A 16,688-nucleotide genomic window follows, 5' to 3' on the forward strand; every position below is an offset into this window, starting at 1 on the left:
CTGAGGCTGTGGCTGGCTGAAAGCAGGTATCTGGGTTTGTTTAGATTCTATAATTGAAACTCTGTTGCCATCACTGGCGCTCTAAGCTCTGAGCTTGCGGACGGCTGAAAGCAGGTTTCTGGGTTAGTTTAGCTTCTATAATTGCAACATTGTTGCATCCGGAGCTCAGAGCTGGGCTGCGGCAGGCGGGGAACCTTGGCTTCCTCCCATCACTGGAGCAAGCAAGTCTCCTGTTCGCTTTAGCTGCCTGGCTGCCGGCCGCCATCTTGGTTGGCAGTTAATTTGCATATCTCGCTGATTAGCCAATGGGAAGGGGTATCGAAGTTACGGTTAATTACCATGTTTCTCTATTATTAGATAGGATTAGCCTTGGAGGTGTCCTTGTTTTCCCGAGAACTCAGTAAAGCATTTAAAAAATGTCTTATTGTTTATCCAAGAACAAATAGTAATTAATAGGACAGCCCTTCATATTATCTAGTCTTTCATAAGCCCAAGAGCAGAACATTGCTACTACCACCTAGAGCAGTGGTTCTCAACCTTCCTAATGCCGCAACCCTTTAATACAGTTCCTCATGTTGTGGTGACCCCCAACCATAAAATTATTTTCGTGGCTACTTCATAACTGTAATTTTGCTACTGTTATGAATCGTAATGTAAATATCTGATATGCAGGGTGTATTTTCATTGTTACAAATGGAACATAATTAAAGCATAGTGATTAATCACAAAAACAATATGTAATTATATGTGTGTTTTCCGATGGTCTTAGGCGACCCCTGTGAAAGGGTCGTTTGACCCCCACAGGTAGGCGACCCACAGGTTGAGAACCGCTGATCTAGAGCCAAAAAGGGGTGGGTGGGGGAGGGAGGCAGTTTTATCTTAACATTCACCTTCCTTTCTCTTAAGTACCAAAAGACCCCTCTGTAAACTGAGTATCTTAGCAGACCTTAGCAGAATGGTCCCAGATATTTCTCATACTTGAAACCTTGAGTAAATCTAGGAGTTTATAAAAGGATAATTCATGAAATGTAAGATCACTTGGCATAGGTGTGTCAATCACTCCTACCCTCAATGTCTCAAGTATCAGTTATTTTATAAACACAGTCCTTAGCACATTGGTGTGTTATTAATCCCTTCATAAATATGACTCCCATATACTGATGAAGGTTCAGAAAAGAATCACTTGCTTGAAACTTCGCAACCTTTCTTTAAAAAAAAAAAGTTTCTTTTTTGGCCGCTGGCCAAAAGTAATAACATTTTTACCTGACCATAAACTCCCCGATTTCCCCCTATTCGTCTGCAAACAATGATCCTTTTTCCTGTCTGGAAACCAGAGCTGGGCCTGAAAGACACAGTGGCTATTTGTGTTACATTCTAGCACAGGGCTGCAGTTCTCCTTCTCTTTGTTTCACTTCATTCCTCAGCACTTGTCATGCAGTTCTAGCTTGGTGTGCTCACTTGGAAGTCATCTTTATTTTGAGGTGTAATTTATATGAAGTTCATGATTTAGTAAACTTGCAGAGTTGTGCCAACATCACGATAATCCAGATTTCGGACATTTTCATCCTCCCTTCAGCCTTCTCAGGAGCCCTTCTAGTCGCTCTCCACTTCTCCCCTCCCTGCAACCATCAATGTGCTTTCTTCCTATAAACGTGCCTTTTCTGGGTATTTCATAAGTGAAATCATACTCTCATCTTTTGCATCTGGCTGCTTTCACTTAGCAGAATGTTTTGAGGTTCATTTTCATCTATACTGTAGCATTTTTATGGCCGAATAGTATTCCAGTGCATGCATGAACCACATTTTGTTTATCCATTCACCAGGTGGTCACTTGGACTGTGTCCAGTTTGGGGCTGTTATGCTGCCATGAATGTTCATGAACATGTCTTAATGTGAATATGTTTTCATTTATCTTGGGTAGGTCCGTACAAGTGGAGTTGCTGGGTTTTAACAGACTTTTAAAGAAAACACCAAAGTTATCCACAGTGGCTATCTCTATTATATTCCTATTGGTACACTAGGAGGTTTTTGGTTTCTCATTCTCTCCAACGCTTCCTTCTTTTCCTGTGACTATAGCCTTTCTCCTGGGTGTGAAGTGATATCTTACTGTAGTTAAATCGTATTTCCTGCAGTATTTTTTCCCTAAGGCAGCGGTTCCCAACCTGTGGGTTGCGACCCTTTGGGGGTCGAACGACCCTTTCACAGGGGTCGCCTAAGACCATCGGAAAACACATATAATTACATATTGTTTTTGTGATTAATCACTATGCTTTAATTATGTTCCATTTGTAACAATGAAAATACACCCTGCATATCAGATATTTACATTATGATTCATAACAGTAGCAAAATTACAGTTATGAAGTAGCAACGAAAATAATTTTATGGTTGGGGGTCACCACAACATGAGGAACTGTATTAAAGGGTCGCAGCATTAGGAAGGTTGAGAACCACTGCCCTAAAGGAACGGTTGCTCTCTAGTGGTGCATTCTGCACATTACACTTGGAATAAGGGCACTAATGAGAAGCCTAAAGCTAAAACTTGTAAAATTTACATTCGTTTCCCTTTGTGCCTGCACTGGTTAGCACACGGAGTGCAATTTGAGGTCCGATTTTAAAATGTTTTCCTTATTACCACCGTTATTAACCCTCAGGAGCTGGCTGTTCGCTGTGGCTTTTATTGAATCCCTGAAGGTGCATTATAGTCCAAACTAAGCTTTTGTGCCTCAGATCTCATCCACCTCATGCGCTTAGATCTTGGGGTGTCAGGGTTTACACCTGCGGAGGGGCTCATGCCTGTGAAGAAAGGGAGGAAAAGGCCAGCGACAGCTGTGTTCACTCAAACCTACTACATCCTTTCAAACCAGAACCAGAGGAGGAAATAGTTCTTTCCAGTGGAATTGGATGTAAAGTCTTTTTTTAATGAACTGCATACACGTGGGAGGTCTGGTGGCTCTTTGGTGTTCTGAGCTAACACTTTGTAAAGATACCTGGAAAGAGGTAAGAATTTAGGAGAACAGCTCTCAATGGCCCCTGGGCGCTCAGGAAGGAATCCGGCCAGGGGTTTGCTACTTAAGGAAGCAAAAGAGATGTGGCTTCAGGAAATCGAGGTGGTGAAAGCAAATGTTTAATGGTTTAAAATAAGAATTTACAAGTTTTGCTTTAAACAGGATATCTCACTTCTTTTTTAGAAAGTGGAGATAATGTACATGTGTGAAGTTTTCCTGACTTCCTGTGTCAGTGCAGTGCGCTTACCATCCTGACATATGTCTATAAAATGATCATGTACATATGTGTATGTACCCCCACACACAAATACATATGCACACACACGCAAATGCGTGAGCACAACAGCAGAAAGCATGAAGGATGGACCTGACCATGGCTGATTGACGGCTCCAGTCACGTGGGGGCCAGAGGAAGAAGGCCGAACCAGCCATCTCTATGACACTTTGGTGCACAGCAACTCTACTCCATGGCAAATATGGTTCCATCCACTTGCCAGCAATCAAGGTGGATAAAGAGGTATAAGGTTTGGATAGGAGAAAGTTTATTCAACTTCAGGATAAGCATGGGGTCTGAGGAGGGGAAACAATTATTCTAAGATTAAAATAATTTTTAACATGTATCAGAACTTTTTAACTGTTGCTATAAGAAACATTGCTTTTTAAGGTATAGGAAGATATTTTGATTAATCCAGTGATTTTGCCATTGTTGCCAAAACAATTTAGGAAGATACTGGAATTATTTAATAGGGACAAATTTTATCCTGTTTGGAAGCAAGTCTGGTAAGTTATGTAAATGGACAGTATTGTTTACCTCTTCTCAGAAACACTACCTTAAAGTAAGTGGGGAGTGCATGCTTGCCGGCCAGTTCTGCAAACAGATTTGAAGACAATGTTATAAATTTGTTTGGAACAATGGATGGTAACAAATGCTCAGAGCCCCTCCTCCCTGTCCCAGATTATAATTTTAAAAGAGGGTGGTCTTTTTAGAAAGTTCTGTGTATCTAACATGTCATAGTTAACAGGGAAATGTTAGATTGCTAATAGTTTTACTACTTAGACTTGAGGACAGCAGAAATTCCAACACCGTCCTTTGTAGCACCAGACATTCAGGTGACTCGCACAAGGTAGCAGGTGATGGCTGTTTTGCTTTCTGATTGGTTGTGTTGCCTGCACTGTTGTCAGAGTGACAAGCGTCAGCCTACCAAGTCAGCAGCTTCTGAGCTAAGGTTTTATCTTAACCCTCTACTCGCCAACTTAGAGGACCCTGGGGGAATTCATGCTGTTGTTTATTTTAACTTTGTCTATCTGAGAATTTAACCTTTAAAGTTTACCTTATTCATGACTTTAAAAATTTTGTTTTATGCTATTTTCTTTAAAGGTTTATCACACTAAATTTTGATTTTATTAAACTTTTATTTATTAAATAATACATGCCTCATAAAAAGAATACAAATAAGAAAAAAAAGCTAAAAAAAAGGCTGTCAGTTTCAGCAATCACTAGAGGTGAGCTAGTATCTTGGTTAGAATGGGGGAGTGGAGAAGATCTACAGGACATTGTGTTAGGCAGCATCAGACAAGGACCCCACTCCATTCAGTTTCAACCAGTGACTGCAGAGTCTCAGGACTTCTCCAGTTCCGTTTTATAAAACCCTTCTAATTCCTACTCATGAGCATGGCATATCCATCCATTTATATGCGCCTTCAGTGTCTTATAGTTTTCAGAGTACAGGTCTTTTGCCTCCTTGGTTAAATTTATTCCTAGGTATTTTATTCTTTTTTGGTGTAATTGTAAATGGTATCATTTTCTTAAAATCTTTTTCTGAATATTAGTTATTAGTGTATAGGAACATGAGAGATTTCTGTACTTTCATATACTGCTACTTAAACTGAGTTCTTTTATTCTATTAATTTTTGGTGGATTCTTTAGGGTTGTCTATATATAGTATCATGTCATCTGCAAATAGTGAGTTTTACTTCTTTCTTTCCAATTTGAGTGCCTTTTACTTCTTTTATTTATCTGAATCCTCTAAGACTTCCAATACTATATTGAACAATAGTGGTGAGAGTGGGCATTCTGTCTAGTTCCTGATCTTGGGGGGAAATCTTTCAGCTTCTCACTATTGAGTATGCTAGCCATGGGCTTGTCATACATATGTAGCCTTTATCAAGTCAAGGTTAAATTCCTTCTATACCTATTTTGTTGAAAGTTTTTAAAATCATAAATGGATGTTGAATTTTGTCAAATGCTTTTTCTGTATCTATTGAGCTAATCATATAAATTTTATCCTGTTTTGTTGAATCACATAGTTTTGCAGATGTTGAACCACATTTGCATCCCTGGTATAAATCCCACTTGATCATGGTGTGTAATCCTTTTAATGTACCGTTCAATTCTGTTTGCTAGTATTTTTTATTTTTTTAGATATTGGTATTTATGCTCATTAGGGATAACAGCCTATAATTCTTTTTTGTGTGTGATGTCTCTGTCTGGTTTTTATATCAGGGGTTTGCTGGTCTCACAGAATGGGTTGGAAGTGTTCCTTCCTTTTCAACTTTTTGGAATAGTTTGAGGATAGGTACTAATTCCTCTTTAAATGTTTGTGGTAGAATTCACCTGTGAAGCCATCTGGTCCTGGGTTTTAGTTTGTTGGGAGTTTTTTTGTTTTTGTTTTTTTAACTTTTAATTGTTTACATTACGTACAGATGTCCCATTTTCCCCCCTTGCCCACCTCCACTCAGCCCACCCCCAGCCATCACCATACTTGTCTGTGTCTATGGGTTTTGGTTATTGCTTCAATTTCATTGTTAGTAATTTCTTCAGATTCTCAGTTTCTTGCTAGTTTAGTCTTGGAGGTTGTGTGTTTCCAGAAATTCATTCATTTCTTCCAGATTGTCCAGTTTGCTGGCATATAATTCATAGTATTCTTTAGTGATTTTTTGTGTTCCTGTTAATTGTAATCTCTCCTCTTTTGATTTTATCTTCCCTTTTTTGCTTGATAAGTCTTGCTAAAGGCTTGTCAGTTTTATTCTTTCAAGGAGCCAGCTTAGTTTAATTCCTTTCCTTCCACTCACTTTGGGTTTTGATTATTCCTCTTTTTCTAGTTTCTTTAGGTGTCGCTTTAGATTATTTGGGATTTGTTCCTGCTTCTTGTTCCCATCAGTCATCACACAGCTGCCTCAGACTGAGCCCCCAGAGCACGCACCCAATGTCTCTAGGCATGAGGTCTTTGCTGGGAGGAGATGGCACTTTCTTTTTGTAATCCTCACCCAAGGATATTTTTCCATTGATTTTTAGAGAGAGTGGAAGGGAGGGGGAGAGACAGAGAGAGACACACATCGATTGATTGCCTCCCACACGTGCCCCAACCAGGGCCGGGGATTGAGCTTGCAACCGAAGTATGTGCTCTTGTCCAGAATCGAACCCAGGACCCTCAGTCAGCAGGCCAGTGCTCTATCCACTGAGACAAACGGGCTAGGTCGGGAGATGACACTTTTGAACATATTTTTTATTATATCTGGTCGATTTCCTATTTCATGGTCTGAAGAGAATGTTTATATTTGACACTGGGGGCAAGACATTTCCCTGATGGCTTAGTTTGGGAAACTGCTGCAACTAAGTGCCCTCGGTTGGGCATTTAAACACTGGACATTTCTTCTCAGTCCTGGAGGCTGGGGGGCCGAGATCAGGTGCCCTCACAGTCAGGTTCCAGGAGGGGAGGAAGGAGGGGGCTGGGCAGGGAGCACTCTGGGTCTAGTCTCTGGCTCTTCTTATAAAGGACACAAAGCTCATCATGGGGCCTCCACCTGCACGATCTCATCTAAACTTAATTACATTCCAAAGATCACACTTTCTAAGACCATCCTATTGGGGCTTAGGGTGTCACATATGGATTTGGGGAGACACAAACATGTAGTCCCTAATACCTGGGTTTTTACAATTTATATAAACGCTGCTTATAGTACAGTCTCAAGCTCTTTGGGTTTCGTGGGCCCTCCTAACCTGAGCCCCACCTATTGCAAGGCACTTTTCCACTGCTTTCAACCAAAGGGAAATCTGAAAATACCTTGAGACAAATGACGATGAAAACACAGCATAGCAAAACATATGGGATACAATGAAAGCAGTGCTGAGAGGGTTATTTATAACTATGAGTGCAGACATGAAGAAAGAAGAAAGATCTCAGATCAATAACCTAACTAGATCTTAAGGAAGTAGAAGAGGAGCAAGCTAAATTCAAAGCAAGCAGATGGAAGAAAATAAAGGTTAGAGAAAAAATGAGTAGAAAAACAACAGGAATCAATGAAACAAAGTTGTTTCTTTGCAGAGCAACAGGATTACAAACCTTTACATTGGCTAAAAAAAAGGTTCAAATTGCTAAAAACTGTGAAAATGTAGACAATAAGGGGGGAGGGGGAGGAGAGAACAATGGGGAAGTGCCCAAAAGAAGTTCTTGAAGAAGATGCACCCAACTTAATGGCTGTTGCCTAGCCAACAGGATGGTTCAGTGGTTAAGCATCGACCTATGAACCGGTAGGTCAGGGCACATGCCTGGGTTTCAGGCTCGATCCCCAGTAGGAGGCAGGTGGCAGCCAAATGATGATTCTCATCATTGGCATCTCTCTCTCTCTCTCCCTCCCCCTTCCTCTCTGAAATCAATAAAAATATATTATAAAAAACCCACAAAACTAAATGGCTGTTAACTCTGGGGAGGGAGGAAGTAGACTTACCCTTGTACTTTTTGCTCTATATGCTTTTGTGTCATTTGATTCTTTTAAACCAAAACTATTTGTAAATCAGGTTGAAAACAGTATTTAAAATAAAAATTCCAAAATGATTTTCATGTGTACGTAGCTTGGGAGTGTCTGCAAAACTGCGCTACCAGGTCACTTGCTTGCTCCTGTGAGAGGCCTGTAATGTTCTCAGCTACAATCCTGGTACCAAGTCCACCTGCAAGAGGGGCTTCTGGGAAGACTACAGGACAAAGATGGAAAAGCATGGAGATGGAGAGTTGAAGACATTTTTCTAAAGCCCATGTAGTTGCATCCCATTGGTTTTCCATGTCCAGTAGTGTCCACAGATGTCGAAATATGTGTGCATGTACTTTTGTGTGTGTGTATGTGTATTGTTGCTTAGATGATAGTTTCCAGGAATATTTAGCAGTGGAAATACAAGCCCATAATTCTTTCTGCCTCCCACACATGAAATAAGGCAAATGAGATGTTAAGACTGGGCCCCCATCACAGAGAAGGGTGATTTAAAGCACTTATCCAGAGCAGACACACAATCTTTTAAATCTAAAATGGAATCATCTGTTTAGAAAGTACTTCAAGCACAGGTCTTTATTACCCAAGCCGTGGTGTCTCACTTCCAGCCACATTAAAACAGGGAAACCACAAACACTGAACTAGTCCTGTTCTAAGACAATTCTAGTTACCTACCACAACCAAACAGCAGCTAAGCCGCTACGACCCATTGGGCTTCAAAGTTGTTAGGACTGGACTGGGGGGTTCTAAAGGCCACCTAAATTGTGATGATTATGTTCCCAACAACCCTGGAAAAGAGTGGACAGTGTCTTTAAATAATTCAGGCTCCAAAAGTGCTAAATACTTGCTTATAAAACAACTGAGGACACAACAGGAAATTACTACTCACCTCTGAGTTGCCGTTATTCAGTGGTAGTAAACCTGACTCAGTGTCTGGGAAACAGCTCTTACCTGCTTGAGACATCAAAACAGACTCTGGTAGAAGTCAACCTACTTAAAAAACTGCCATGATGAAAACCAAAAGGTAATTTGGAGAGAAATGTTTACAACATAGTTACTATCGCATATATAAATCAAAAGGGAAAAGATGAGTAGTCTGGAAGGATCATCTACTCTTCTTACTGCTCAGCATCCCTTTTCTTCATTAACAGAACCTTCCCCACATCACCATGCACTCATGGTGGGCCTACTGTATTGGCCACATAACCCACGCACTGCAAACGGTAACTTCATACCTGACCAAAAAAATGTACTCAGTACCACAGAGATACAAATGTAAATGAAAACATCAGAAGACATCATTTCCCACCTGTCAGCTGGGCGATTCTTCCCATTTGCGTTTTCTAAACAATGCTGAGGATTGGTAAAGGCAGGGGTCCTCAAACTTTTTAAACAGGGGGCCAGTTCACTGTCCCTCAGACCGTTGGAGGGCCGGACTATAGTTTAAAAAAAAACTATGAACAAATTCCTATGCACACTGCACATATCTTATTTTGAAGTAAAAAAACAAAACGGGAACAAATACAATATTTGTATTTGCATGTGGCCCGCGGGCCGCAGTTTGAGGACCCCTGGGTAAAGGGATGGATTATCTGTGCATGCTGACATCACTAAGTGAAAGGCTGTTGGAACAGGGCAAAGCCTGTGTTTACAAGAGTTCTGGTCATCTCTCAACCAACCTAACCCAGTTTGCAGGAAATACGGGAGATTGAGGAATGAATTAAAGAACACTTAGGGAAACACAGAAATCCAAGATGTAGAGTGTTGTAGTAAAAAAAAAAAAAAAGGTGTTTTTGTTGTTGTTCTAGATTAAGATTAAAGAGACAGCTAAATGTAATGCATGAAATGACTGCATTCTGGTTCAAAAAAATAAACTATAACACCTTTGTGGGGACAACTGCAGAAATTTGAATATGGACTATAAACATTAGATGTTGAGAAATTTTCTTAGATGACATAAGGGTATTGTGGTTGTGTTGGAAAATGTCCTAAGAAATGCATGCTGAATTTTTTAGGGTAAACCATAACTCAGCATAAATATACACATGCATGCATTTAAATAAATAAGGTAAAATATTGAATCTGCTCAAGTAATTTGCTTCAGGGATGGTTGTGGAAGCATTCTTTATAATATCCCCAATTAGGAATAATCTCAAAGTCTAACAAGGGGGTTGGTTAAAACTAGTACAACCACACAATGGACAACTATTACCAAAAACTTGTGATAAACAAGATATGACACAGAGTTTCTGTGAAAAAGATGAGAGCCCAGAAGAGACTGTATAACCCATCTTTCAAATGAGATCTCTTCCCTGCAGCTTCATCTGGACTAAAATACTCCCTTTTCCCAACTTACCTTTGCATACTTACCAGTTACTGCCAGCTTAATGCCAGCTCGCCCAGGCTGGGTCCCCGTTTGTTCATTAGGACCAATAAGTAGAAGTCACCCTAATGTAAGGGAGAACAAAATTAAAGGGGAAGAGGTGGACAGTGAGGTCTTTCTCAGTGCTCAGAGGCTGGAGGATCAGGTGTTGGGATGTTGTGGTGCAATGAAGGGAGGAAGGTAAAGGAGCCAGCAGTTTCTGAGTGTTTATGCCAGGCATGATGCTAAGCACTCTTCATATACCACCTAATGCAATCCTTGCTTTTATTTGGTAGATACCAGTCAACAGTCTGTAAATGAGAGGAGGCCCAGGGAGGTCACATAGCAAGCTGGAGAGCCAGGACTCAGGTTGAGGAAGTTAGGTCCTTTCTGATTTCATAAAACCATTGAGGTAGAGTATTTCCTTCAGTGGCCAAGGGGGGAGAGACCAGATGGCCTTTAGATTATTTTCTTTAAAAAAAAAAAAATAGAAAGGGGGGAGAGAGAGAAACATCCATGATGAGAGAATCATGGATCGGCTGCCTCCTGCATGCCCCCCCACTGGAGATTGAGCCCGCAACCTGGGCATGTGCCCTGACCGGGAATTGAACCGTGACCTCCTGGTTCGTAAGTCGAGACTCAACCACTGAACCACGCCGGCCAGGCCTTTTAGATTCTTTTCAATACCAGCATTCTACAAATCTGTCTACCAGCAGACAAATGGAAAGCAGGCAAACGGGGTCCCTAGGTGCACCCGGCAGTAGATGTTAGGATAAGAAGCCACACTTGTGATCTCAGGCTAATTTCTGTGTGATTAAGATCTTGAACATAAACTGAACTGAAGGATGAGCCACCCTGTGCCCGCACTTTTCCCATTTGAACACATATGCAAATGAGGGTACATTATTTTATGTGAGACTCTCCTTGGCTATAAATGGTATTAAACATAACAATGTTAGAAATTTTTTATTCAGACAAAATGGAAGCATGATTCAACACAAATGATTTCTCTAAATTTTTATTAATTTTTTTTTTTTTTACAGCTCGATCCTCTTGTGAAAAGGAAAGAATTTGAAAGTGAACAAATCAATTATACTTTTTTTTTTTAAACAGCAATTAATCCTCATTACAGAGAACAAGCAAAAGATCTGTGGCACATTCTCTTTGGAAAGATCTTTTGCAAATTTTTCTTCTAAAAAAAGAAAGCAAACTTTAATTCTCACAGATCACATGTCTCTTTCAAAGGACTATACAAGGCAGCTAAATTTTATTCACAAAAGCCCCAGGTTGCAGTTTCATTGCTGAAGGAGATAAAATACATGGAGTCCCCTTTATCTGTGTTGCACATCTTCCCATTGAGAGCATCGCTGCTTCCCCATCCTACATACAAATCACTGTGTGGACTACATAGCTGGCACATTATTCCACAATAATTAAAGAAAAACACATATTATTTTAGAGATAGGCCAGTGACCTTCATTTATCAACTGGACAATTTATTTCTTTTTAAAACAATTTTAATAATACCAAGATTTGACTTTACTCTAAAGTTATAAGAAAGCAAAAAATATAATATAATATAATATATAATGGTAATAAATAAAAAAAGGCAACCCTGCACAGGTATCATCCAAAACGTAATCACATTCAGGAAAAAAAAAATTAAAACAAGATTTGGGACACACGCATATAAACACACACACATACACACACCAACATGAACAGTGTATACTTGTTATCTGAGGGGGATGTGCAGTAATTTTAACAATACATGTTGACGGCCTGAACAAAAGGCAAAGTTAATACTGCCTGTGTTAAGCATCACTTAAACATCTACTTTTAAGCAAAGCAAGTTATCTCCCTAGGTCAGCCACTCCTGGCCTGACTGCGGTATGGCCAGCCTCGCTGTCAGTGGTCTTTCTCCCTTGTCCCTCCAGGCCCACAGAGCACCCCCTAGGCTCACAGAGGGCTGTATGTCTCCTTCCTGCCCTCTTGGGTACAGAAATATAGGCACTTCTCTACCCGTCGCAGTACCTGCTGATACCTGGCGCACAGTGGAACAGAATCTCGTGTGATTTTTCTCCAGGACAACAGGAAACTTACAGCCACCTTAAGAAAGGTGGTAAGTGGTGCTTGTCAACTCATCATCAGTGAAAACTACAGAACATGGCCAGTGGTCACAATTCATTCTGTCACTGAGAAACCAACACAACTAGATTGCATATTTGAGATTTATAGGAAGGAATACCACTCGCAATGTTTGGAGGAAAATCCCCAATATCATGCTATCCTGCAACTCCATCTCCCGCAAACAAATGACAGAGTAAAAAAAAAAAAAAAAAAAAAAAAAGGCACAGGAAAAACCTTACATCCCAAAACAAAAGAGGCGACCCACTGGAGACAGCGGGAAAAGGAGCAGGCACCGCCATAACCTACACGCTCCACAGCCACAATGTGCAACTCACCTCACAGGAAGCAAGTCTTGATGTCTGTGTTTCTAAAAGAAGCCCTAATATTCTTGCAAGACTAAAATACTGCTAATCAGTGGTAAAGAGTGTAATGGATGAAGTGGCAAAGTTTTTCAAAGATTTTGTGTAGTGTCTGGGAAAATAAATCCTTAAGAAAAAAGTAGGCTCTGTGTGGGTGGCAGGGAATCAAGCCTAATTTGATTCATTTACCTTAAGATGAACAAATACACCTCAAACTTCATGGAGCAGAAGAGCCAAGGCCCATGTAACACCCCGAAAGCCATGGCAAACCAAATATAGCATTATTCCAAAATTAGGTGTGATCAACAAAATGCACAATATATCCAATTCAACCAGCTTCTTATTCTTTGTGTGTATGTATGTACACACACATCTCCTTTTATCTATCAGAGCTAAGAGGTTTTTTTACAGCTAAAAATTATTGAACAAGAATCATAATAAAATAGTAAGCTCCTGATCTTACTAACATTAATATTTAAGGTACCAATTAAGGCAAGTTTTCCGTCAGAAGGGGGTGGTTTTTAGCTTTTAAATATCCTGAGATCTGGAATTAAAGGATATAGAACAAGGGAGATAAGTGTGATCCAATTTGTCTAAGGGAAATAGCTAAACATTTTGGTCAAAACAGATCTATAAAATAAAGGTCCTTTTGTTCAAAGAAATCAGATGCTTTCTTTCCCATTCAATTGTGATTAAATCAGATTATCAGGTGAGTCCTTCTCCCGCTGCAGTTTCAGTCCTGATAATATGCCTGCCGGACCCCTGACTCTTCACCACGGCTGGCACGCGGCCCACACTTTCACATTCTGAACCCAGGGCAACCTGGCGGGGTTCAGTGAAGGGTTTCCCATTTTTTATTAGGACCCTTAGTCTGGCTAAAACCTCAAGGTCAGTCCTCCTCTCCAGACAGGGCAGAAACAGTCATCATTTTTACAAGTGAAAGAGTTCTTCCGCTTCCTAATAAAGACACAGGAAGCTGTAGCGCCAGAGGCAAGACTTCACTCCACCTTCACTCAGGACATTTTGTTTGCCTCACTGTGAAGTGCGCACTATTACTGTTATAAGAACTTCACAGATGCAAAGGCTTAATTTTAGACCCAGTCCTTTCAATGATCTACCTCAGTACAAATCTTGCCTTTTGGAATTGAAGCATGTAGCAAAAAGTGCAAGTGTTTACAAAGCCTCCTGATTTGTTATACAGCTGTTACAGCCAGAAGAACTGAGGAGCATGAGGGGTTCACCAAGCCGCTACCCTTCACATACTCAGTCCATGATCTAAACCAGCGATCGCCAACCTTTCGGACCTCACGGACCACCGGTTGGTGACCGCTGATCTAAACAGTACAAACTGATCTCTGCAAAATCATTTGTTTTTCAAGAGACAAATAAAATTTTAATACAAAGGTCAGGGGAAAACCCCCCACAAAGAATAAGGCCATGACGCAGCCATCACGTGTGTAGCACGGGCTGACGGATCATGTGGGAAACTCCCCCAGGCAAGGGAGCTGGTGGCTTGCTGATGGGACACACTTACCCTGCACAGGTTGCACAGACCAGAACTTGCCCCGAGAACACGTCCTTCCAAACCGACCAGCCTTACATTGGGGAGTGGTGCAGGGAAGGGAAGAAAAGATGATGTTAAATAATTACATGCGCCTGATTCTGGGATCTTGTCTCCTACATAGAAGAGGACACACAATGTCACAGCATACAACCTACCAGGCAATTACTGTTCATTTAACAACAGGGTGCTTTTTAAACGAGCAATTTAAAAAGGGCCAAGGCTTTACTTTAGAACATCAAGACCACACATGAAGTTTCCATGCTCAGACATTACCACTGCTGCTAATCCTCGGGCTTTAACCTAAACACGAGGTAGGAGACCTCTGCCCTAGCAGGTTAGTGATGACAAAAGAACGGGCTGGGTAGACAGTGAAGGAACAGTCACACGCTTCACCCTGAAAGACAAGCATTTCCCATCGTCTACACCCCCCTTTATACATTTGCCAAATTACCAAGCAAGTTCTTACAGACATCATGCGGACCTTACACTTCATTATAAATAAAGGTGTATCCACTCCCTTCTTCACTAATAAATAATTAGGAAAATGTCAAACATGCTGGGTAGGAAACAACATGTAGAGAGGCAGGATAGGAGAAAAGCCAATTGTAGAAAAAGCACTCCTCAATTTTAATGTGTGTAAATTCCACCTCTAAAAGGGATAAAAAGAATGGGCTTTTAAAAACACTGCAGTCAAAATAATGCTTCCAATAATAACCTTCAAAGTGTCTACAATAAAGAAAATCTGTGCTTATGGGTAAGTGGGAACTCGGATGTGTTCTTTCATTATCGGTCATTCAAATGCACTGGTGTCAGGCCTCTAAGACGGCAACAGCAACTTGTGGGGAGGCCACCGTTCCTCCTCAGCCTGTCAAGTCTAGCTCACCGAGAACACCGAGTGAAGTCTAATTAGCCACCCCAATCTCCACATCCTTTCAGGGAGTACATTTCCCCTGGACAATTAAGGGCTCTGAAAGTCTAGTTTTGCTATAAATATAAAATAATTCGCAGCAGAAAAATATAGCCTCTTTAAGTAGATTTCATTTGTCTTTGTTCACTGACAAAACTCTGAGTTGGTTAGACAGCATGAGTTACCACATGACTGTAGACCACAGACCAGCACCTCAAATTCCAGCTCTACTTAAACAAAAATTCAAAAGCCCTTCAGCCAACTGGTCCTGTGGAAATGGCAGTACCCTCTTTCCCAGAGTAGAAAATTCCGAACACGGTCGCAGCTGCCTGCCTGTGGCTGAAGCAGGGGTGGGAACGACAGCCGTGCCGCCTGCTGCCGCGTATTGTAGCTCCTTCTCCTCCCACGGCTCCCATCGGTCAACACCAACTCGGCCACAAAGGAATCAGAGCTGGGTGAGCGTGCAGTACTTCAGGCAATGGGGGTGCCTCCAATTCTTTACATTATGACAATACTTGGTATTATCAAAGCAACTGTGCACTGGCACAAAGTGGGGTATAGCGGAGTCCTTCACAATTTAGGTTTTATAGATGACTGTTAGAATTTACAAAACAAATATTTCCTCAAAAAAAACTGAAAAGAAAGAAAAATCATCCATAAAACCCTACACCAAAATTCACTGTTAAAAATATTTCCTTCTGGGAATGGACTAGTGTGGTGAGGCTGCTGAGATGACGTGAATTTGCGTTCAGAGTTGAAACTGATTCTCTTCGTTTCATTTGCAACTCGCATTCTGCTGGTTAAAAAAATACGGAAATGTTTCTAGACCACTCACACACCCCTGTCAGGCCACATTGCACTCTGTCCTTTAGTTAGGAAAGGCGAAGATCATCTCTGAAGCCAGCCTCCTCATTTCTACTTCTGCATAACCATCGTGCCCAACCAATGACCACACAATTCTTGAGAGTTTAAGTGGACAAATGACCTGGCCTTCTCAGGTGCTTCTCTTCTCAAGTTTTGTTGTCCTGATGAGACAAATGTCTGGACTGGTTCTGAGGCTCCAATGTGCAAAATAGTTCCCAAGGCATCAAATGAACCTGGGCCTCCGTTAGGGCGCTCTGCTTCCTTGCTTCAGCCACTGAAACCCCTGTCTCGTGTAGTGCACCAGATCCGCCAAACTGCTGTTGAGGGCCAAGGTGCACACGCTTGTGCTGAGCTGAGCAAAAAACTCTGCAAACGAAGCAAAACCACAACCAAGTAAACACACGCACACACACGAAATAAAGACGGCAACAGAAAGTCATTTGCTTGGGTTGGTTCCAGAAATGATCCCCAAATTAGCATGCACTTCATCTATCACAGTACAACACCACAATCGAGTGTAATGCTGCTCATTCTCCACACTGATCCACTAGCCTAGAAGGGTAGGCACTGGGTTCTGTTTTACGGTTGAATCCATAATGCCCAGCACTGGAGAACACCCGATTAATACTTTTGGGTCAACAGATGCATGAAAGAAAAACACCAACATGTTTAAAAAGCATCTTTAGTTTACTAAGCAATTAAGTTCTAAGAGGCTGTGAGGGAATTAAGT

At 41.1% G+C, this 16,688-nt stretch overlaps 1 protein-coding gene across 3 annotated transcripts in view; it reads right to left on the reverse strand.

Annotated features, from left to right (window-relative positions):
• Positions 1-11,136: 11,136 nt before the first annotated feature.
• Positions 11,137-16,688, reverse strand: part of AFF1 (AF4/FMR2 family, member 1) — a 195,779-nt gene continuing 190,227 nt past the window's right edge. For all 3 annotated transcript variants that reach the window (XM_005874091.2, XM_005874090.2, XM_014545962.1), the window contains one exon: positions 11,137-16,324. In XM_005874091.2, the coding sequence (XP_005874153.1) occupies positions 16,203-16,324 (122 nt within the window). In that variant the 3' untranslated portion in view covers positions 11,137-16,202. The remainder of the gene's footprint in view (positions 16,325-16,688) is intronic.

Source organism: Myotis brandtii, unplaced genomic scaffold (genome assembly GCF_000412655.1).
Source record: "Myotis brandtii unplaced genomic scaffold, ASM41265v1 scaffold424, whole genome shotgun sequence".
NCBI lineage: Eukaryota > Metazoa > Chordata > Mammalia > Chiroptera > Vespertilionidae > Myotis > Myotis brandtii.